The sequence below is a fragment of the Gasterosteus aculeatus genome, chromosome 2 (assembly GCF_964276395.1).
Source record: "Gasterosteus aculeatus chromosome 2, fGasAcu3.hap1.1, whole genome shotgun sequence".
Classification (NCBI taxonomy): domain Eukaryota; kingdom Metazoa; phylum Chordata; class Actinopteri; order Perciformes; family Gasterosteidae; genus Gasterosteus; species Gasterosteus aculeatus.
The window spans coordinates 1,775,447-1,798,984 of NC_135689.1; the positions used below are offsets into that span (position 1 = coordinate 1,775,447).

General features: G+C 50.2%; 1 protein-coding gene across 1 annotated transcript; it reads left to right on the plus strand.

The window, feature by feature from the left end:
• Positions 1-231: 231 nt before the first annotated feature.
• Positions 232-22,945, plus strand: b4galt5 (UDP-Gal:betaGlcNAc beta 1,4- galactosyltransferase, polypeptide 5). Its single transcript, XM_040193494.2, has 9 exons — positions 232-884; positions 15,515-15,634; positions 15,987-16,100; positions 16,408-16,535; positions 17,382-17,498; positions 17,625-17,812; positions 17,906-18,028; positions 18,728-18,829; positions 19,635-22,945. Exons 1-9 carry the CDS (start codon positions 779-781, stop codon positions 19,780-19,782), a joined length of 1,146 nt encoding a protein of 381 aa, XP_040049428.2. The 5' UTR covers positions 232-778; the 3' UTR covers positions 19,783-22,945.
• The last annotated feature ends 593 nt before the right edge of the window (positions 22,946-23,538 follow it).

Sequence of the window (23,538 nt, forward strand, 5' to 3'; positions counted from 1 at the left end):
TCCAAAAGAAAACTGCAGCTAAAGAGCTGACGGTGGTTAAGTAGCCACTTTAATTAGCCACAATCCAGCTGTGCAACGCGAGCCCCTCTTGAGCTAAACAGCTAGCGTTAGCTTAACGTTAACGCTCTGCCTGTCACGTCGTTACGTAGCAACTGCGGTGCGGAGCGTGACGTCACCCCTCCCGCCCTCCCGCCCTTTCCACCCCCCCCTCCTCCTCCTCCGCCCACTTCCATTCACAGGACTAGCAGGCAGGCGGGCGGGCGGAGCGGCCACAGCACCCAACACCGAGTGATGGTTGCTCACTGAAGACGAACCGCCGGGTCCCGAGTAGAGCTGAATTCCGCCGCCCGTCTTTCTTTTGACACAGGACACAAACTGCTCCGCGCCCCTCCTCCTCCTCCTCCTCCTCCTCATCTCGGGGGCGGATATATTTGAATGTCTTCGTCGTCGAGCGCCGCTCCTCCTGCGCCCTCCGGCCGCCGCGGAAACACGCCGCCGACTTTCTAGTCCCCCTCGCGCCTCCTCGTCGCCCTCATCTTCATCTTCTTCTTCTTCATCATCTTCATCAGCAGCAGCAGCAGCGCTTTGCCGCAGGAGCCCGGGAGAGCGGACCGCGCGCTCCGGCACCTGGACACGTCTCGCCCGGCCGGGTTCGGAAGATTACGGGAAAGCGGCCCCCCAACCCCCCCCCCGGCCCTCCCCCCTCCTCACCCTCACCACACCCACCACCCGGCGTGCGTGCGAGTGTGTTTCGGGGGGTTCTTCCGCCGCCTGTATAATGCCGACACATCTGCGGCTCCGGAGAAGGTCATTCCTCGGGCTCCTGTTCCTCTTTTCGCTGTCCACCTCCGCGCTGTATTTCATCTACTCCGCCCCGGGAATCGGTGAGTGAGCCGCGAACTGATGACTGTGGAAAAGCAGAATGTCAGGGATGTTGTTGGTGAGGTCACGTGTGAGGGAGGAGGGGGGGGGGGGGGGGGGGGGGTCGATGATGATGAGACTCCTGCTGCTGGATGCTGGAGCTCAATCCCATAATATCCACGTACCTGCGCGTGGTTAATGCTAGTGCTGCTGATGACGTCAGCGGCCCCCCCCCCCCCAGCCAGCTATGATTAGAACCCGTCGACCGGGGCAGGAAAACACGCGTTCGGTGCTGGCATCAACCTTGGGTGGGGGTGGGGGGGAGAAAGGTCACGTCGCAGGGCCCGAGGGTCGTGTTCTGTTTTGGAGGTGGACCTGAACTCGGAGGTGACTAAACGACCTCCCTGTGACATCACCGGCTCATTGACGGATGCGTCTCACCTGATCGCCCGTGTCTCTTTCTGAGCGTGCGTCACCACCTTGAGTATCCGTACTCTTTATAGGTAGGGGGGGGCATTCACTCTGGCCTATTGTAAAAGTCTGGACTTTCACCCGGGTCCGGCCCGGACCGATCCCGTCCCTCCCCCCCCCCCCCTGATAGGACGTCCTGTTGTGCTTGCTGAGCAGGCGTGTGTTGGCGAGGTTGGGCCTCCCCTTCCCCCCGAGACGCGTTATCTCACATTCATCTCAGAGCTGCCCACCAAGAGATAACGTTCCAACGCAATGCAGACGGAGCAGTTTGACAACACGTGGATGATGTTGATTTCAACGCGTAACACAGAGGAAACCATTTGTGGTCGGGTAACAAAACTACTTAGCTAGGCATTGTGAGGGGAAAAAAAAGGTGGTTTGGCTTAAAGTCACAATGAAATAGAAACAAAAGCAAGGAAAGATGTGTGGTAAGGTTTCAGGAACGCTGCATTATTACAAAGAGGAGGTTATTTGTGTTTAAGTTTAATCCACGACTACAAACATTTCCACTCAACCTGATTCACAGTTATTGTTTTGTCTGTATTACATTAGTCACGAGGATACAAACTCAAAAGAACAAGAAACAAGAAAGTGCAATCTCATCAAATAAGCCGATTTGTACAACGTGCTATAGATAAGAGACCTAATAAGTACAAGTGCTACAGTGTGTTTGGTGTTTTTAGTCGCGGTGTCGACTGAAGTTGTGTGTAGTTTACACGAGAACGTCAATAGTCTGAACAACATTAACTCTCTGCAGCTACGCGTCACCGGCAAACACCACAGCGCGGCGGTGGGGGGGGCTTCACAAGAAAAATAATGTTCACGTCATACAAAGTGCAGCATTTTTTTTTTTTTTTAAAGCTCCAAAGAGCGAGCCGCTCGCACTTATTCATCGAAATGGGTATTGATCCATTCACGCTTTCCGCCCGGCCGCTGTGGACGACTTGGTCGATAACTGGATCCATTCTGGCGGGAAGAGGCAGACAAAGATTCCTCTAAACGTGAAACAAATACACGCAGTCAATCCCTGAGTGAAATAATCAAAGGCTTGTTTGGTATTTTAGGTTCTGATGGTGTCTGGTGACCCCCACGTCATTGGTTAATTTAAAGGTTCAGCGAGTTGGCAGTTGTCCGTCTCTGATTACGCCAGCTGCTTGGCCCTTTCCATCCGTGGACAGGAAGCGACCACAGAGACACTGGCCGGATTTGAATTGTCAGATGTTCTCAGGCAGTGAAGTGGTGTAAGTGGCCGCCATGATAATGGCTGTTTGACTTAATGCAAAGGAAAGGAGCTTCTGTGCTTCCTTACTCGGCTCCTTTAGCACAGGAACCACTCGACCATCCTTTTCGAAAGGAAAGGAGATGATTCCACCCCACAGTGCCTTGCGGTGGCAATATTTGACTAATGACGTATCATTCGGCCGTTCGCGACAAACAACGGTCAGTCAGGTGAGTAACCGTTGGTTAACTCATTATAGGGCAGCCTTGTTAACAGAGTGATACTTTGGACCTGGTTGTTTGTGTCGTCTGCATGACTCAACACATGAAGGCATCTGAGATGCTTGTTTGTTGTCCGTCTTCAGAGAAATTGGAGTTTGGCCGTTCAAATCCAGCCACTGTATATGTCTCTGATGGAGACCTGTCAATCACACTAAGCCCCGCCCTGAAGCATTTCCCCTTTACGCTTTGTTTTATTCTAAATGAACCGTAATGTGCTAAATGAACATCAGGCTTTATTGAAGTGGACTGAAAACTGGAGGTTGAGACCAAAAACGTGTGTTTACTGAGGGAATAAATCAGACGTGGAGCTCACAGAACTCTGAACTCTGTCAAATGTATTTCTTGTTTTTAGCTTCACGGCGCGGTTGTGGGACATGCTATCTGGATATTATCATGCACCAGGGCCGTCCTTTGGTTCCACTTTCATTGCTGTTCCACATAGCAGAGCTAAACCGAAATAAACATTTATTTATCAGGTTTTTCTGTTAGGGCTCATTTCTGCTGTAATACTTTCAATTTATTCAGAGGTGCGTGTTATTCTTTTAATTTGCGGCCCTTTATTCTCTCCATCCATTTGTCACTTTGAAGGTGCCGTATTAATAAATCTTGATTGACCTCTCGCTGCATTTCACCATGAGTACCTTGCTGGTCAGCACTGTTGCAGCTCTCCTTATTGCTGTGTTGTCCTGGAGCAGCGGGGGGGCAGCTTTCCCTCTGCTGGTCTGCCCATCGGGGAGCCCATCCACAACACCTGAGCAGGGCTTCCTGCCCCAATTCCTCTCTCTCTCTCTCTGGGTTTCTCTGTCATCGTTTGCACCAACACCCCGGCTTCAAATATTGCAGCCCCCCCCCCCCGAGTGTAGATGCTGACTGCCGGCTGGGGATGCAGGCCACAGCTGGGCCTGTTTGCAGCAGTTTATTTAATTAAACCACAAGAGAATCCCACCAGAGTGAGAGCTAGGGGAAGACACAGCTTCTATTTATAGGTTTGAACACAGATGCACACACACACATCCGATGGGAGCCAGGTAGACGAGAAGCCAGGTGCTTCCCAGGACTCATCCTCCCATCTGAATGTGGTTGTGTGTGTGTGTGTGTGTGTGTGTGTGTTATTGGACGTCCCGTGTACGTGTAGTGTGCACCAGATCAGCCTGTAGGTGCCCGTCAAGTCGCCCCACAGGGTAAAGTGTGGCGAGCAGACACACACTCTGCTATCGTCACACAGTTCTCTTTACGCGCTTGGCGCTTGATGTCTGTGGCAACCTTGCGTCACCTCCATGACTTGTCTCTGTTTGTAACGCGCGCACACACACACACACACACGCGGCCACGCCTCCTCCACCCGTCGTCTGCAAGCTGCCTGTAAGTGGTGACACCCAAAGCTTTGGAAACGAAAACGCTCTTCTTCCCGGCTCTCACAGTCCCCGGGAAAAACCAAATCGCAGGTGTGTTGAGGTTGATCTGCTTAGGCAGCAGGTATTAACTAGAGAGTAAAAGAACCACACGGACGCAGGGACAGGAGGCCAATGTGTACGCGTCACTTCGTTTGTGGTGGTAACCACTTCTGCCTTCTGGCAGTCCGACAGCTCCAGTGTGTGTCGTGTGTTTTCACACCTTCTGGACGGTGTTCAGAAGTTGTGTTGAAGTATTGGTCGCAGGAAATAAGCTCTGTAGTAAACGAGCATTGTTCATTGAGATGAAGTCAAATGAACGGCCGTTAGACTTTTTGCCCTTCTGTCAAATTCACCTTTTCTGTATTGTAAGATCAGATGATACGTCTGTGCAGTTCGTGACAGCGCGGCCTCCACGGTAACGTGGGCTCGGAGGGGGGCGGGGCTTAGCCGAGGGTTACTTGGACATTGAACGCTGTCTCCCTTTTCCTACCGTGCTGTGAGCGCTTCCCTGGTACCAACAAGCCCTGCGCCCTGCTCGCCCTGTCATGGCGGATGTGCAATCACAAGGCAGTTCCATGCCTACCCTCCCTGCTACTGGGCATGCTGGTGCATCAACAGCGTTGTCCGCTGGTCACACCCTGCCCACTTTTGTCTGCACATATGCAAGTGTTTGTCTATTTGTGTGTGTGTGTGTGTGTGTGTGTGGCGCTTCCTGCAGAGTCGGCTTTCAAACACAACCTGTGGCCGCCTTTCCCCACATTTGAATCCTGATTTGGATGAAAGCCGGCGCTTTTAAAAGGCACGGAGGAATTGAAGGAGCTTGTAAAGATCAGACCGATTATGTTTGTTGGTGTGCAGTTTGCCGCCTGCAGTAGAAGTAAAGAGAAAGTCAGCGTGCGGCTGGCTTCAGCCTTGTCGCAGCGTTGTTTAGATGTTAAGCGGCCAACTCCAATGAGCAAATAATTACCTTCTGGGGAGGGGGGAGGAAACGGTGGTTGACCTGCTGCACATAAATGTTGTGTTTAGCATGTTGGACGGTGTCGCTAAGTGCATCTGATAAATGAATCACATTTTTATCTTGAATCATTTACACCATTCGTTAAATTAAAAACCAAGCCCAACCCCAGCGGTGGTTTGGCGGCGTTCACACTGCGAGCGACAGCAAGATGACACCAAGCTACTAACTGCTGTTGCTGTTCACCCTTGGAATGGGAACAGTGCATAAGTATTATATAAGAGCATAGACATCAGCACGTATGGCCATGCTGCAGGCTGTAATGCTCACAGACACAAATCCACGTTGTGTGGTGATAATTGAGGTGATGTTAATTCACACATACAGGGATGTTTGCTGGGTTCGTTTTGAAGAAGAAAAAAAACGCAGTATAGAGGCGACTATGTGTTGGTGTCTATGGCTAAAGTTGTCCCCGTGCATCAACCTTAAACCTTCAAGTTCATTAAACATACATCCTCTGTAGTGTCCACCAGGGGGCGACTCCTCTGGTCCCATAGGAGTCTATGAGAAAACATGTCATTTAGCTGACTCAGAAGGGCAAGAAACAAAGTGCAATTAAAATAAGCCAATTTACAATTTGCTATAAATAAGTGGCGTTATAAGTACAGTTTAAGTGCTGCAGTTAGTTGGTGTGTTAGTGGAGGTAGAGTCTGAAGAGGTGTGTCTTTAGTCTGAAGATGTGAAGGCTCTCTGTGGTCCTGATGTCTTCAGAGACCTCCTTCCACCATTTAGGAGCAGGACAGCAAAGAGTGAAGATCTAGTCGAGTGTTTTGCTCTCAGTGAGGAGGAACAAGCAGTTTATCACATGCAGAGCAGAGTGCGGGTCGGGATGTCGGGTTGGACCAGGTCCTGGATGTAAGCTGGACCCGATCCATTCACAGCATGGTACGTGAGCACCAACTGGATGCGGCCAGTGAAGAGAGCGGAGGAGAGGAGTACGACTCTGAGTACATCATGGTCCGTCTAGAGCCAGACCGAGCATAAAGCAGGCGATGCGTGAGGGCGGGGGGTTTGCGGGGGCTACGTGGTGGTTCGATATCCCGGGCCTGTTCTGTCTTGTTTTTTCTTCCAGCGTTAACCTTTCCACGGTGTGTTGTCACCTCATGAGCGTAAAGCTCTTGCCGTTTGAGTCGTCTGAAAATGTCTTACTCATCGCCCCGTGTTCTGGGGAAAAACAAGGTGGCGCCGGCCAAAATGCTGATTCGGAGGCTGCAAAGCACCAGTCCACAAACCGCTGGGTGAGGTCCTGTCGACGAGGTCCCTTCTCCTCTCCAGCCCTGCACGCCTTGCACTGGTACAGCCGATATGTGCCGATGCCTCCCTGAGAGCCACCCAGCTCTGCTCCCGACTAATGCCACGCCAACCTTCTGCTGCCTAATTGATCCAGCCATTTAGCTCCATCCAACCGGGCTCCTACAGCTAATTCCCAGAGGATAGGGATAGCCAGGGTGAATTATTAACTGGGTGCCAAGCAGCTTCAGAGGAATTCCACTGTGAATAAACAAGCAAGGTACGTGATGATGAATTATGCAGCTTCTCTAGCGTGTTTAAGTTAAAGTTCTCTAGTCGCGGTGGATATAGAAGTGAACCAAGCATTAGTAAGGAATCGGAGAAAGCTGGATAGTTAATCTGCAGGTCAACCGCTGAGGCTCCTCCAGCTGCAGCACTTAAGGTTCTGGCGTCTGACGTTTTCACTGCAGTTGCCATGGCTCCCTGAGGCCTCATTCCCATCCAGGACTGACTCCTGTTTTATCGCCACAGCAACCACGGGAACATGACATCCTCGTTCCCACGATGACCGCCGCTGGCGGCAAGTTCCCAAGGACACAGCCGGGCAGCCTCGTTGTCTGCGGCGTCAGAAAAGGTTGTCGCAACTAGTGTAAATAACGTAGTAGATGGAGCAAGGGGACGCCGGTATCCAAATAACCACCTTAACATTTCAAAGGTTTTACAGTCCAGGTGCACTCAGCGCTCCCATTGACAAAAGGAATTCAGTTATCGAGAGTGAGTTGATTTCAGCGTCTGAGTGGTGGTGAACAGGGTTCCATTAGAACATCCACAAGCGCTGGGCGTCACCGAGGGGGGGGGGGGGGACAAATTACCCCCCTTCCCCCCGCCCACTTAGACGCAAGACGCACTTAGTCCCGTCTGCTGAGACGCTTGTAGAAGAAATCCGTTGATTCCAAGACGATTGATATCGTGGAGTCTCTTCCTTCTGCAGGAAGCAAGAGATCGACGTAACACACTTTGTATGGGTGCCATCAACCTGCTTTCTCATAATTATTTTGGAGTAAAAAAGCAAATTAAAGGTGTTTTTAAAAGAATAGCATTTGTTCACCTTCACAAATAGTTATTGAACTCCATCAACCTTTTGTGAGGTGAGCGACACCCATTCTCCACCTTTTTAAATCTACCATTGGTTTGATGGCTTTGGCCTTTCCCCTCAACAGCAGTCATTCCTGCACGGGAAGGGCTCGACGCCGTGTACGTATTCATCTATTTGCATTCACGTCACCTTGTTTGACTAAGCTCTTTCCTCACGTTTCTGTACGCTTGGCGTCAATCACAGATATTCCGTTGTTGTTGTTTAATTGTGCTGCTATTGTTCAAAATGTTGACATTGTAGAATTAACTTCCCCATTCAAATTAGTGTAGCCGGATTGGCGAGAGCGCCCCTCCCCCCCCCATTTGTATGTGTACTAACTTTGATAGAAAAGTGAACAGAGGGATGTTTTGCGATAAGGACTAAAAGAAGCCGGCGAACCGAAGGGTCACGAAGCGCAATGAGGGAACTCGCTGCTTCATCGACGCAGACAGGATTCTGTGCGTTTCATTTCCAGACAGCATGCAGCATTTACACAGATTACAAAGGACTTCCCCAATTTTAAGATTGTTCTCAAAACCCCAGACTTCCTCTTCTTGGTAAATCTGAGAGAGAAAAGGATCCGCTAACGTCTATTCCTAACGGCACGCGCTCAAAGAAAAGCTGGTCAGGCGAGTTCAGTAGGAGGAGGACACCGTGTTTAGGGAACCGAACCACGTCCACTAAGTGACGTAGTTCTGATGGACGGGGGGGGGGCGCTTGTTGGTGACGTCATGCTGCAGTGGCCAAACTACCAAAAGAAGTGTCTTGGATGCCTTCGTGCGTCGTTACGGTGCTGCAGGCGACATAAAACAACCAGGTCCAAGTATTACTTTGATAACAAGGCTGCAAAGAACATTTTATTTGACCATTTGGATGAGGACCAGGAGGAGGAAGAAAAGAATCAAGGATGGAGAACCTTCAACATTTGGAAGGCCTTCAGTAACGTCTTTCTCATTCTGCTGTCCCCGTCCCTTCGGTTTGGACATTTGACCCCAGACAGATGGGGAAGCTGAGTGCGTTGTGGGGGTGGGGAGGGGGGGGGGGGGGTGGTGGTGCACCGATATTCGGATGGAGAGTCGTGAGTCCTTTCAGGGGAAAACCGGAGCTGTTGTGTGACCGTCATTTATGTAACCTGACCCTCCCGAGGAGAATCCCAGCCTTTGTTGACCTGGTCCGGGCCTCCCTTTGTTATGGAGACCGTCTCCATGGTTACCTTTCGGTCATGCGGTTTCCAGGGCAGTGGAACTGTAACTCGCGATGAGCTGGTGTACAGCAGCAGGACGACAGTTACCGGGTGGAGTATGCTGGTGGTGGTTTGTGAGGATGATCTTGTTAACGGAGTGTTAGTGTTTAGTGAAAAGGCAGCAGACTTTACCACCGTACAATTTCCTCTCATAGATAAGAATGCGTCTTAGTGGCACTACACTAAACCCCCCATGTCTTTATGTAAGAAGGTCTAATGACCAATGAATTACCTTCATGCTGACTGCGAGGTATTTACTGGAGGTGGTAAACACGATCCGTTATCATGCCAATCCTTAAGAACTACGACAGCAGCTTAAAGGTCAGTGTTTTCCAAATTGTACGCTGATTTATAATCCGCGATAGGACACGTTTCCAATCAGACTTCCTGATGAGAGTCAGGAGTCCAATGATTTATATATCTATCAACGTCAAATGGCCTTGATCTCCTGTTGCCATGAGATCCCTTCCGTGGAAAACGGTTTTATCTTTACTGCAGTGGAATCTGACGATATGGAGGTCCGCGCCGCCACTGCGCCAATGAAGAGGTCCCATTTAAAGGCCCTACGGGAGTCAGTGGGCACGTTTGATGGTTCCCTCATCATTGATCGTGGGGTTTCTCTCACGTGTTTGTGGTGTGATGTGTGGCTAACTCAAGCTGGAGACTTTTTCTACAACAGTTTGGATCTCTTACATCCTCGTCCTCAAAGCTCCGCCACGTCCACCGTCTCCTGACCGGTCCACTGGCCCCTTAGAGGTTATTTTCCGGCCTTTAGTGAAGGGATGCGGACTTCCTGGTTGGCGTTCTCAGGTCTCCTCGTCAAGGGCAAACACAAAAAGACACTACGTAGGCGCTTCATTACAAGACTACAAGGATCCCCTAATAGAACCTCGGGGGGGGGGGGGGCAGTTGATTACCAAAGCAAAGCTGTGGCCCGAGCTGCTTCGATATAATAGTTTTCATCTGACCGTAGCGCAGATCGGTGTAACCGGATCATAACATTTGTGTTCCTGCTGCGGCTCTGGACCGACCAGACTAAACGAAGAGCGCATCCAGACGCCAGCCGCTCGCACATATATACATTCCGCAGCTGGTGTTCACCTCTGGTCTCCTACACGCGGTACATTTACCGGCTTCTCATATTTGTCCTTTTTTTAAAGGAGTAGCAACAGAACAGGTCCACCGAAACAAATCGGCTGCCGTAGCTTTAAAGTGTAAATCATTCATCGATTTACAACCACTTTTTGAGTTGTTCACATAAGCCTTTAGCACATTAAAGTAATAAGTCCAATCCATCATAAAATATGAACTACACACACTGATATTCCTTTATACAGCCATGCAAATAACGTCCTGGGACAGAGCGCAGTTGGCCTTCAGGATTCACGTTGCGTCCTCCAAAGGAAAGTCCCCTGACGTCCTGATATCATCTTATTAGCGGTGGGCGTCATCATTTGTGTCTTTTTGCATTGAGCAGCATCAGCGTTAAGCTCGAGCGGTCGAGGAGAAAATCCAGAAGGGGGGGGGCGGCTTGTCTTGCTCGACTGTGCGTCGTCGCCCATTTGTTCAGTCAGGAGTGACCTCCAGCTGTGAGGAGGCCTCAGCTTTCTGCTGGGGGGGGGGGGGAACAGGAAAGAATAGCGCGAGCAGAATTAAAATAGACTGAAGCAACATGGTGTGTGTAAGGGAGGGGGGGGGGGGGGGGGGTCATTATTTTCTGTGCGTACCGTCTGTTCTCTCTAGGCCTCAAAATAATAACACAAGAATGTTCTAGACGGCTGCCAGATGTAAAAACAGGAGCCTGTTGGCAGAGCGGGGCGGGGGGGTCGGGGGGGGGGGGGCGGCTCACACCGGACCACCGACTCCTACGTGATCACACATGCACAGGTGTGCATTTGAGAGGATATACTCCCCGGACTGGGAATCCGAGATTGTGTCAAGAAGGCGGGGCGGAAGGATGAGCAAACAGGTTCTTTGTCAAGAGACGGGTTTAGAGTTATTATTATTTTAATTGCTGCGGCGGGACATGAGGACACCGAGATGAGTCCACGCGCTGCAGCTGCTCGAGAACCACCCAACCGGACCAGGAGACTCTACGGCTCTGAGGAGCCTTTGTGCCGTTTCAAGCTGCAAGAAAACCCGAAAAACTGTGAGCCGGGACACAACGAAGACATCTCCGTCTTTTTTTTTTGTTGTCGTCCATTTACTAAATGAACATCACGCTGTATTGAAGAAGACTTGAAACTAGAGACTGAGTCCATAAACTGTTGTTGTTGTTGTTTACTGAGAGATAATTAGAGCAGTAGATCGGATAGGACGATGCTCCCCCTGATGGTCACTAGGGAGATTGCAGCTTTAAGACACGAGACGCATTGGCTGCTTTTGGCGGAAAACGAGGTCCATATCAAACGGATCTTTGTCTCCGTCCTCCTCAACTCATCCCGCTCAAACCTTCTTCCTCACGCTCCATCTATGCACGACGTCCCCGCTTCCGACCAACGAACGAGTCATCGCCCGTCTTCTCTCATCCGTCCACGGGACGCAGTGGGACAGAGACATAGGCGATGGCGCCGCCCGTCTCACAGACGCCGCCCCGCTCTTTATCGCCCACTTTCTCCCTCTCTGGGATCAGTTTGTTTCCGATGAAGACGAGGGGGTCCTGGCACCGACGGGTCGCTTACGTAACCGCGTCTGGTCCCGGTGTTTTTCTGGACGTGTCGTGGGCTCGCCAGACACGGTGACTCAGGGAGGGTCACACGTGCACCGACCGTGCACACACACACGCGGGGACAGACGAGTGGCGAGTGCACTTCTTCCTCCGTGTCAGAGTGTGACATTGTCACCTCGGGCCTCAGCTCGCCGCTTTGGGCTCGGTTCCTCATCTCCGGTGCTCACGACATAAAGGGACGTTATCCGCTCCGCTCTCCCTCCTCCCTCCCCTACCCGAGGTATTCCGGCGTGTCGGCGCGCACTCCTCGCGGTGACGCGTGTTCATCGGCGGAGACGGCAGAGCTGCGTTTGCTCCGGCTCGAGGTTAATGAATCGACCGGTGTCATTGATTTGCAGCCGCCGGGCTTCTTAAGGAGTTCGGGGAGCAGGAAACTGCATGAAGAGCAGGCTGTTTACTCTGCAGCGGCAAACACGGGGCCTGATTCCGTTGAGCTTCCACGCAACACTGGTTCTAGTAAATAATTCAAACAGAGTTTGGACCTTTTCTGGCGTAATAAAATTAACTTTATTACTCTGACGACCGTGAGGATGAAGCATGGAGCTTGGACCGCTGGATGTGCGTTGTTATTGAGTGGAGCAGATGTAAAAGAGGACGCAGACGGTGAGACGACGTGCGGCCCACGTGCTCTTTACGTGTTAAACTCAAACCCGGTTCCGGCCCGGTTACCCTCCGCCGGTGCTTTTGGTGAATAGTGGGAAACGAGCGCTTGTAGAAAATGGTATCTGAGTATTTAAAGGTTTTGATGATATTTCCTCCGTTTCAGAGCATCGACAACCATTTCAATCCCGCTGACGTGGAGGATTCGATGTAACGCTTGAAAAACGTGGCCTCTAGATTACGTAACCGCTCTCGTATGTGAAATATCGGCCCGCCGCGCTGAACACCGTGAGCCACAGACGAGTCGTGCGTGTTTAAATCAGTTCCATGAGGGGAAAAGGACCCGGACGCCTGGAGGCGGTCATCCTTTTCTCTGTTGACACAAGGCGCTTCCCCCCACGGGGGGACAAGGTTTAGGGGACAGACGAATGAAGGAGTGGAAGCGGCCATTCAAGGGGAAGTGGGGGGGGGGGGCCTCTGTAAGTGCTGACGTCATCCCCGGTGCAGTAAATGGTGTGTGTGTGCAACCTCGTGATCCGGTTATGACTGAGCGCCACGGGACCAGAACTACCACTAAACTGATATTGTCCCTCTCGTCTGTGCTCACTGCATTTAATGCATTTAATGCATTTAATGCATTTTGCAATCAAGTAAATTAGACGGCCAACCCAGTTTTTTTTGGAGTGCCCGTCCACATCCCCTCAGCCAAACAAAACCAACACGCATCATTAAAACCACAGTGAGCTGAGAGCGACCGTGTACTGCTTCTATTTTGTGACATGGGAACTAAGCAAATCTAATTTAGCTCGACCGTCACACGTGTGCTTTTTAACATTGGAATCGCTTTTTCAGTCAGAAACATTCACCGTTTTATGCGTGGCAGGTCAGTGAGGTGGACCAGGACACTCTTACAACATCCATGAGGTTCATTTATTGAATAAAAAAAATATTGTTATGGACAGCAGCTAACGTTAACTTGCTAAACTAGTGCATTGAAGTGAAAATACATTTCTAAATTAAAAAAATAAAATTTGAAGATCCAAGTTTCGATTCCTTAGGGGTAATACTTCGAGGCGACACTCTCTGGAAACCTCACGATTTAATTCTGATTAAATTAAATTATTCTATTAAATTATTTATTCTATATCGATTTATCTCAAGGTTATATATTTTTTCTCACTGACTTTGCTATTTATAAAGATTCATCATGTAAAGAAAATGTTCAATTCAATATTATTAACAAATCGAGTTAACGCGTCTCTTCTATCATTGGAAAGGGAACCAATGGGAAACGTTAACGTTGTCTACACACACGGGGACCGTCGGCTTTTTCTAATTTGGTCGAAAATAACACTACAAACGAGTCAACTGAGGCTAAAGAGCCCAATCGCTGCTGCAGCCGGAGGCCGACGTCGGCCGTAAATAAGTAACCAGGACAATTTGACCAATATCCCGCACGATCTCAACTGCATCTAATCGCAGAGTCAAATATTTACTGTCGGCCGTGTCGAAGCAGGTGGGTATTTGTCGTGTGTTTAGGTGTTTTGTTTGAAAATGCCCTTCCCTCACCCTTCCTTTCACGTTTGAAAGTGACAATTTGAGAGCGATGGAATGCAAAAGAAACCATTTCTGCTGGGAAGGAAGTGTTTGTGCGGCTGCACGGGGTGGAACCAGCCTTTCAGCTGTTATCAGGGAGCCAGCAGAACGGGTCGATCGCCTTTACTGCTGAGCTATCAGTGGCCGTTAATTGCCTTTCAGAGGCGTGTTTCCTCTTCTACCCCCGGGCGCAGTGCAATGTGCTGCAGGAGTCACAGTATCCACCTCCTACGAAAGGCCTCGGCGTGCGGTGCGCCACACGTGCACAGAAGGGCCGTTTGCCGCGTTTGCTTCCTGTAGACGCCCCCCCCCCCTCCCCGACCACTGACCCCGATCCCCCCCCCCGGCCTCACAGCGTTCAGACCAACCGTCGCTCTGGTCTCCGGAGGCCTCTGTGTCCCATGAACCCAAATAAGATGCGACGGAGACGACTGCTGTGGTTTACTCTGCTCGTCAGAGAGCGGTACATATGTGCACGGCACATATGTACCGCTATCGCCATGTGTGAGGCGCGAGGAGGAAACACGTGTGCGTGCGGTGTGTGTGTGTGTGAGACAAAGCAAAACTGAACTCTGAATCTAGTCTGCAATCCGTTTTTTTATTTGTTATTATCGCTCTGCTAAATTTCAGCTGACGCTTAGCCGCTAGCCCGTTAGCGCCGCGGGGGCCGGCCCGTTTGTACAGATCAAGACGGATGTGATGGAAGCGCTAATACAATTACAAACGACAAATCACATTCCCGGAGTTTTCCGGCCTCAGCAGTATTGCTCGCGGGAGGCGGGTCGTATCTGAGATGGATGCTGATTGGATTAATGCTGCAGGAGGATTCACAAAGCCACGACGCAGCGGTTAACTGGCGAGCTCACATGGGTTCGGGTGACATGGGTCGGGTCCCCTCCCCCCACCTACCTCGTTTTTCACTTTACAGGTCCTCTGTCTGTTTTAGGCCCGTGGTAAAGTCCTCCAACTGAAACCACGGTGCAGAGGGGATTTCTGCCGTGAGGTTCTCACGCTGTGGACGGGCCTGTGATGCTGGTCAGCGTGGCGCCCTGTCAGGACGGGGGGGGGTTGTGGTCTCTGCGGTGCTTCTTCAGACAAGCCTGAAAGCGGATGCAGAAACTTTGCCTCCCCTGTTTGCTTTTGTTTGAGAAAGAAATGCATCACAAAATGACAACGCGTGACTCACGGCGCAGAAGATGATGACTTAAAGCACCATTAATATTAATATTATCTGGCATAATAATAATAATAACGCAGCAATTATTACACTCTGAAGGTGGGAACCAACCGGCGGCTTCAAATTCATTACCTCAGTTTCTCTCTCCTTCTTAAGCGAGTTGTAGTTTTCCGCCCCTCCTCCCCCACAGATTAACATTCTCATGGTTGCTTTCTGTAGAATGAAACCCTTTGATGCGCGGTGGGTAAACCCCCCTCATCAGGGCGCCATGCACGTTAACCGGATCAGGTGGAAGCACCAACCGTCTGCGTGACGGAGCTCCTCAGACATCGGCCTCCTCAAAGAGGAGAGGCAGCCAGTCGTTGGTTTGTAGTTGCGCGGCAACCGGATGAGCACGGCCCAATGGGACACGCACACACACACACACACACACAGCTGTCACTCAAACACCCGTACCGGCGTTACCCAGCGGCACCGAGGAGGTGCCTTTCACCGTCACTCTGCTGGGTAGAAACCCCCCCCTTTTCTGAACATCACGGTGTGCTTCCCTCCCTCTGTGCACAGTGAACGAGTATGTGTTCATGGTCCAAGCTCGAGGGATCCAGATCCGGGAGAACGTGAAGAACATCGGGGCTCAGGTTCTGGAGCAGGTGGTGAGAGGAGCGTACAGCGCCAACGGCACAGGTAAAACATCTGCGTGGAGAGAGAAGATAAGGTGCTTACGTTGTGGTGCTGTAAGTGCACACATGTATGTAAAGTAGTTATCTGCATAACTTCTGTATTTGTCGCATTGTTAAGACTGGATATAAGGTAATGATAAGTTCACCCAGCCTGACGATACTCACTTTTTCCTTTTAAATATCGTAAGTAAATGATGTACGAGGTCTGAGCTGAGGTCTTACCAGATAAATGTTCATATGTAGGTGATGGTATTGTGAATGTTGCAACGCTAAAGGAAATAAGACACAAAGCAGCCGGCCAGGCAGCCTTCCTCCTGATGGCGTGTGTGTGTGTGTGTGTGTGTGTGTGATTTCAGATTATGCCTACGAGTTCAATGTGAGCGAGAGTGATGCTCCTCCCCCCACATACCTGCCCGAGGGCTTCACCTACCTCCCCTCTCAGGTGTGCCCTGAGCGCCTGCTCTCCATGAGTAAGTTCAGTTTGGATTTAAAGCTCCGTCACACAGTGACCTCAGTCGACCTTTTCCTTACGTAAATCATCCGCCGTTCGGGTTTTTCCTGGCCGTGTAAAACGCTACGTGAACTTCTGTTGCTCTCTTTTGCATATTTTAGTACTAAAGAAGCAGTGAAATGGTTGAGAGAAAAGCTTTATAACTTCACTTTTGTACCCGGAAAAGAAACTCTTAACTTACTGATTTACACCCTCAGATAACTGAGCTGATACAGGCTTTAAAGTGCTTTGTCCCCCCCCCCCCCTCTCCACACACACACACACAGAGGGCAGGTTGCAGGTGAACATGAGCGAGGTTTCTCTGGAGGAGGTGGAGCGATCCTTGCTGGAAGGGGAGCCAAACGGGACTCCAGGAGGCCACTGGAAGCCCAAAGACTGTCTACCTCGCTGGAAGGTAAGTGTGGAGGCGACCGGAGTGTTTACGTAAAAACACGGTCCATAAAACAGCACAATGTCATGATTCTGTCACCCCGATGGCTGCAGGCAAAACAAGGCCGACGCCAATGAGATCAGCTCGGCCTTCTACTAGGGCCCCCCCCCCCCCCCCCCCCGCGTGTGGCCCGCTTCCTTCAGCTAGCGAGCGCACGCTGGAATTACCAAGCCGTGTGGCGGACAGCTAGCTACTTAGCGACCTCGCTAGTTTCACACGCGTTCGTGCTGCACTGGTTGCGGAAAGTGAGCCCAACAGCAGGTCTGTCTGGCGCCCTGCAGCCAGGAGACTGCGTCGGCACGAGGAAAAGCACGACAGACTTTCTGAGACCAGATAGCATTTTGGCTGGCCATGCTAGGCTAGGCTAGGCTTAGCCTAGCTGACGTAGGTGTCTTTAAAACGAAGCAGAAGGACCACGAGTTCAACTCTTCCTGAACTCGCCTCCTCCCTTTTCTCATCACGGAGCATCTCGGCCGCCATCTGTGTGTCCGTCTCTCTTTCATTTGACCCGAGGGGCCGTGAATATTCTGACAGCCAAATAGCTCCCTCCCCCTCTACCCCCCCCCCTTCGTATGACACAGAAATATCTCGCTCATCTACCTTTACAGCTTCCCTCTCAGCCTTTCATTGTTTCCCATTTCCCTTGCTTTTAATCGGGGGGGGGGGCACCTTTTACGGACATTTAGCACCATCGTTGTTCACATCACTGTAGAAATCAGATCCTAATGCTGATAATTCACCAGAAACACTCACTCGTTGTGGATCCTTTGTGAGTCCTTCCTTTGACTCGGCCGTTCTTGGGTCCCTCAGGTGGCGATCCTGGTCCCGTTCAGGAACCGCCACGAGCACTTGCCCATCCTGCTGAGGCACCTGGTGCCGGTGCTGAAGAGACAGAGACTCCAGTTTGCCTTTTATCTCATAGAGCAGGTATGCACGGGACAAATGGCGTCCCTGGGGTGTCGTCAAGCCCTCTGAGGCCAATTTGGGATTTTTAATAGAAAAATAGTACAAATACGTGTAATAAAATTCTTTTGTTTAAAAAAAAAAAAAAAGGGGGGCACGGAGCCATTCAACCGCGCCATGTTGTTCAACGTGGGCTTTAAGGAGGCTATGAAGGACCTGGACTGGGACTGCCTGGTCTTCCACGACGTGGACCACCTCATGGAGAACGACAGGAACTACTACGGCTGCTCGGGAATGCCCCGCCACTTTGCGGTCCAACTGGACAAGTACTCCTACATGTGAGTCCTCCGCTCCCGTCCCCGCCGTGAAATAATCCCCACCCCCCCCCACCCGCCCAACACCGGTTTAATGCGTGTGATTGTCCCCCCAAGGCTTCCGTATAATGAGTTCTTCGGCGGAGTCAGTGGCCTCACGGTGAAGCAGTTCGAAAAGATTAATGGATTTCCAAATGCATTCTGGGGCTGGGGAGGGGAGGACGATGACCTCTGGAACAGGTGAGCGCACACACACACACACACACACACACACACACACACACACGGCTTGGTGTTGTTGACGTTAGGCGTGCTCTGGAGATCAGTTGGATCACTTCAGCTTTTGAATTAGTGTTTGATTTCTCTATTTGCCTTTGCTAAACAGCAATGTTGTCCTGCCCCCCCCCCCCGCCCCCCCCTACACAGCTCTCAGGCAGCTGTTCTCAGTATCCACAATGTTACCGACCGCTATGCCGCCACATCAACGCCATTTGTTGCTGTAAACATGAGTTTATGGCCTCAATATCTAGTTTCATGTCCTCTTCAATACGACATGACGCTCATTTAGATCACAGCGTCCCACTAACCCTCTGTGGGTTGAACCGAGTAGAGGTGAAAGGTCACGGTGACCCCTTTACCGCCACTGCCTCTAGGAGATGTATCTACACGTAGCGCACACGTTGGTTTGGAATAAAGGTTTAAAATGTGGTGGTGAAACGTATTTCACTGCGACTCGATCAATCCGGTGATGGTTATGAGAGTAGTGCACAAACATCCAACGGGATGAAACGTCGTTTTGGACAGACGTGAATGGAAAAGGCTTCCTGACCGGGAGGGTGTTTTTTTCTGGTTCCAACATGTCATCATTTCCTTGTATGAGCGGCATTTGTCAACAACCGCACAATGAGCATTAAGGAGCATTGTGTGCCTTCTGTGCAGGGTGCGGCTCGCCAACTACTCCGTAAGTAGACCTCCCGGAGAGCAGGGCCGCTACATGTCCATCTCGCACCACCACCGCGGGGAGGTCCAGTTCCTGGGGAGGCGAGTGGCACACGCAGACGCACACACACGCACACACACACGCACACGCAGGGCCCTGAGAGGGGCTTAGGGCTCATGTGGTGTGGAGCCGGTCACATGAAGAGCCAGAGTAGTGACTTGGGGAGGATTTCATTGTAAAGACTTTGCATGTGATTTGCTTGTTTGCTTTGTAGCTGAATTCCAATCAGGCGCTTTGTGCGCTCGCCCACAAGCGCCCGAGGGAGCTTTCATGGGTTGAGGAGTACTACGAGTAATTCATCCTAAATACGCCGTTTAATCTTCCATTTAATGGATTTCATGGAAGCAAATGAGCCGTAACTGTCACTTTTCATCTGAACCACATGTTCTTTATTAAACATAACTCAGTATTTTATCTTCTTTATCAAACATAACTCAGCATTTTATCTTCTTTATCAAACATAACTCAGTATTTTATCTTCTTTATCAAACATAACTCAGCATTTTATCTTCTTTATCAAACATAACTCAGTATTTTATCTTCTTTATCAAACATAACTCAGTATTTTATCTTCTTTATCAAACATAACTCAGTATTTTATCTTCTTTATCAAACATAACTCAGTATTTTATCTTCTTTATCAAACATAACTCAGCATTTTATCTTCTTTATCAAACATAACTCAGCATTTTATCTTCTTTATTAGAAAAAAAACAAAAAAAGGGGTAACAGTCCGTCGGCCATCTTGGAACCGTCTCCAACCCAAAACATCAAACTTCATGTTTCACCGTGTATCCAGACCCCTGCTGTCTGACCCCCCCTCACCCCCCCTTCTTGTTCATGCAGGTACGTCCTCCTGCGCCACTCGAAGGAGCGCCAGCGAGTGGACGGCCTCAACAACCTGAACTACTCCCCCCTGGTGTCCAGGAGGCCTCTCTACACCAACATCACGGTGCGCCTGAACAAGGAGCTGGCGCCCATTGCCGACTACTGAACCCCCCCTCGCCCCCCCCCCCGCCCCGGGACCCAGAGTCCTCCGGGACTTCAGCCATATCTCACCGGCTGCTGCACCGCTGAGGACCTTTTAAGTTGATCGATTCGTTGCTCCGTCTCTTTTGTTTTTGTATGCAAAAAAAGAGACTGAAAGAAGTGTGTCTGATGGAGGAGGGAGGCTGCACTCGCTTGAGCCACACGGACCCCCACCTCCCCCCACCCTCCCCACCCTCCCACGCCTGTCTAGTCTCCACATGCCTTTTGCACCATTTTGGCCTTCAGCATCCATTCCACTTGTTATCCAGTCAAAGCTCACTCCCACGTGCGCACACACACACACACACACACACACACACACACACACACACACACACACGTTTGACTCACATGTGCTGACCTGGTCCCCAAGGCTTTTTTTTTTTTGCTCTTGCACCTTTTTTTTTTTCCTTTATAAATGCAGTAAAATAAAAAAAGAGCATGTGAGAACATTCGCGCGCACACACACACACACACACACACACACACACACACACACACCTCAGCCGAGCGGACTCTCGCAGCTGGTCCTGCCGGAGTTTTTCTAAAATCTACGCGGAAAAAACGAGCGGGAGGAAGCAAAGAGGATAAATGCAAGGATGTGAGGTCGACACCGCCGCCTCCTCCTCGCCACGCTCTGCCCCGCGAACGCCGCCCCCCCCCTCAAAGGGAGGCGGGGAGGTTTGTGTCGCCCCGTTAGCAATAAGCTGGAACCTCGGACGGCGCGGAGGCAACAGGTGCTAGCGCGCCCTCATTGGACCACAGAAGAAGAAGGAGGAGGAGGAGCCTCAGCGTATGCAAACCTCACCATCGACACAGCTTTGCCTACGCAAACGCAGCGCCCTCTTCAGTGCGCGCGTGTGTGTGTGTGTGTGTGTGTGTCTGTGCGCACACACGTGAGGGAGAGCTATGCAAACGGCTGATGTCAGTGAGGTCGTCGGCGTGACCTCCAGGAGGCTTCAGATCGGCGTGCAGGTCCCGACTCGCGCGCTCTTAGATCCCACGTTTAAAATCACGTTTTGTATACTTGGCTGCTGTCACTTGTGTTTACAGAAGCTTTTGCTTTGTTGTTGTTGTTGTTGGTGTTTGTAACCGTGTCAGCCGGCGCCCCCCCCCCCTGTGAGTCTCTCATCTAACGCTGCCTTTGTTTTATTTTTAAACTGACAAGCTTCTTGATCTCGACGTGGAAAAGGAAAAACAGACGTGAAGGTCACTGATGCGCTTCGTTAGCATAAATATACACATGAATAAAAGCTCCGCGTCGGTAGAATTTCCTGTTGCGAGCCAGTGTACCGACCCGGCCCTTGAGCAGTGCACAGCAGCCCCACCCCCCCCCCCCCCTCTTCACCCTTCCAGAAAACGAGCACTGTCGTCTAGTCACTGCAGCTACTTCCATTTCACTCGAGATCGCCTTGGTGTGCGTTTGTTCTGTGGGAAATGAAACAGGAAGTAAAGAGGCTGGACCTCGCTTTATTTATTCAACCTTTTAACGGATTATTTCTGTGATTTTACCTCGTTTAGTGACAGACTGTGTTAGATGCACTGAACTTGTAGTTGTGTGTATTATTATGTGGGGTTGGGGTCTGTGTGATTGGAGGGGGGGGGGGCAGTTCTCTCTGCGTGCCAACACAGATTTTGTGTGACGAACACGGCGAGGGCGAGACGGAATCGGCCATCGGTCTGCGTCTTCCACCGGGCCCCCCCCCCCCCCCCCATTTATAATTGCTAATCAATGGTGCTGACCTCTCCAGAGCCTCGCTGCGTGCCGATTCCAACATTATGAGAATAGACAAGCCCCCCCTCTGCGCCCCCCCCCCCCCCCCAGGCTGGTTTGTGTACTTCCTGCTCCCCGGTGGAACGCGTGGACGCTGGCAGCATTTGTGTTAAGTTCCCTTTTCCTCGTGTGTTCGAGTGAAATGGCAAAAAAAAGGTTTTCCGTCTACATTTTGAGGTGTTTAATAATTTTATTTTTTTCCCCCTTTCTGTCTCCCATCAGTCACATGACAACGACTTTGGTTCACGTGTTCTTTGTTTGTCATAAAAACTAGATGGACGTGCAGCAAAAGAAAGAAGCTTTAGTTTGTTTGTTTTTAAGCGAGGTGAAGACCCTGACCTCTGACCTCTAAGTCAGTATTAGGCTCCGTGGGCGATGTGGAGCGAGCCAATTAACCACCAATCGACGAGGCGGCTTCCTGTCACATGTCTCTAAAGGTACAGGAAGTGTGTCATGTTGATTTGTATATACATATATATATATATATATATATATATATGTATGTATATATAATCATAACATGGTCCCGCATCCAGACAGAGCCTGCTGCTCACTAAAAGGCTTCACTACCCCCCCCCATCTGTTCTGTACCAGTTTAAATGAAGGGACCCTTCTTTGGGCACCTGACAAGACTGGCGGCCTTAAAGCTTCTTAATTTATTGAGGTTTTTTTTCACTCAAAGTTCCTTTTTTTGTTCTCTTTTTTTTTTTTTTTTTTTTTTTTTTTACAAAGCAAAAACTTTAAATTGAAAATAAAGTGTGTATCAATAAACCGATCGTTGTACATATTGTTGTGTGTAGTGTTTTAGAAATTCTATAAAGGTCTTAAATCACTACGGAGGCTCGCGTGAAGGAGGCTCATCGCTAATGAAGCTAACGCAGCTAACGCAGCGACATCACCGTTTTTACATCAACCCCCCCCCCTCGCCCACGCCGACTCTTTTGTAAAATGAAAATATATATATATACCCCCCCCACCCCCCTCCACAAAGAGGGTGAAACATGCCATCTGCTTACAATGCAATGAAACATGCCCCCCCCCCCCCCCCCCCAAAAAAAAAAAAATGGCGATGAAGTTTGCTCTTAATAAACCACACCGGTTCATTCTTTTGTATGGAAGCTAACTTAACAAGGATGCTAAATTTAAAGTGTACATCTTCTCTGATTGTAAGGAGTCGCTCTCCTTGAACTGAAGCCATTTGAAGCCACTGGTCGGAGCTTGATGTCAGCCTTACGTGGTCTGTTTGTGTATCGGCATATTATCTTTTGATTATTGAAATTTGTATGATGGAGATTTTTCTTTTATACCATCATTGTTCTTGTCAAAGTACACCAATAAAATGAAACTTGTGAAAGATTCAGCAGCCCGGTCCCGTCCTCTGTTTCGGCAGCGTCTTCTCTCGGTGGGTTTGTTTCTGGGTCGGCGGCTTCTGGCCAAAATGTCCTGAATAAAAAAGCTTTCACACAACGGAGGGCATGTCATTCCTTTCTAGTGTTGATCCGTCAATATATTCTATGTTCTGAAAGTATGTTCTTAAGAGAGAAGCCAATGGAGAAGTGTGATATAGCTGCATTGTCCCTGATGGCCATAGAAGTCTATGAGAAAATTACTCTCTTGGTTTATTCCCTCAGTAAACATTGTAAACGGGTTTATGGTCTCAGTCTCAAGTCTTCTTCAATACAGCATGATGTTCATTTAGTAGATGATGGTCCATTTAGAATCAAACAGACTATAAAGGAGGGGATGCTTTAGGGCGGGGCCACACGCCGATTGACAGGTCTCTGCCAGAGAAGTACAGCATCACCTACGCGACTCCTCCTCAGACCAGATAGTGTCACTTCCTGTTGACCAAAAATATGGCGACAACTAAAAATGTCTCACGGTGTTAAAACACCAGTCAACAGACGGTCGGCGTCACCATGACGACGTGTGTTTCCTAATCGTACA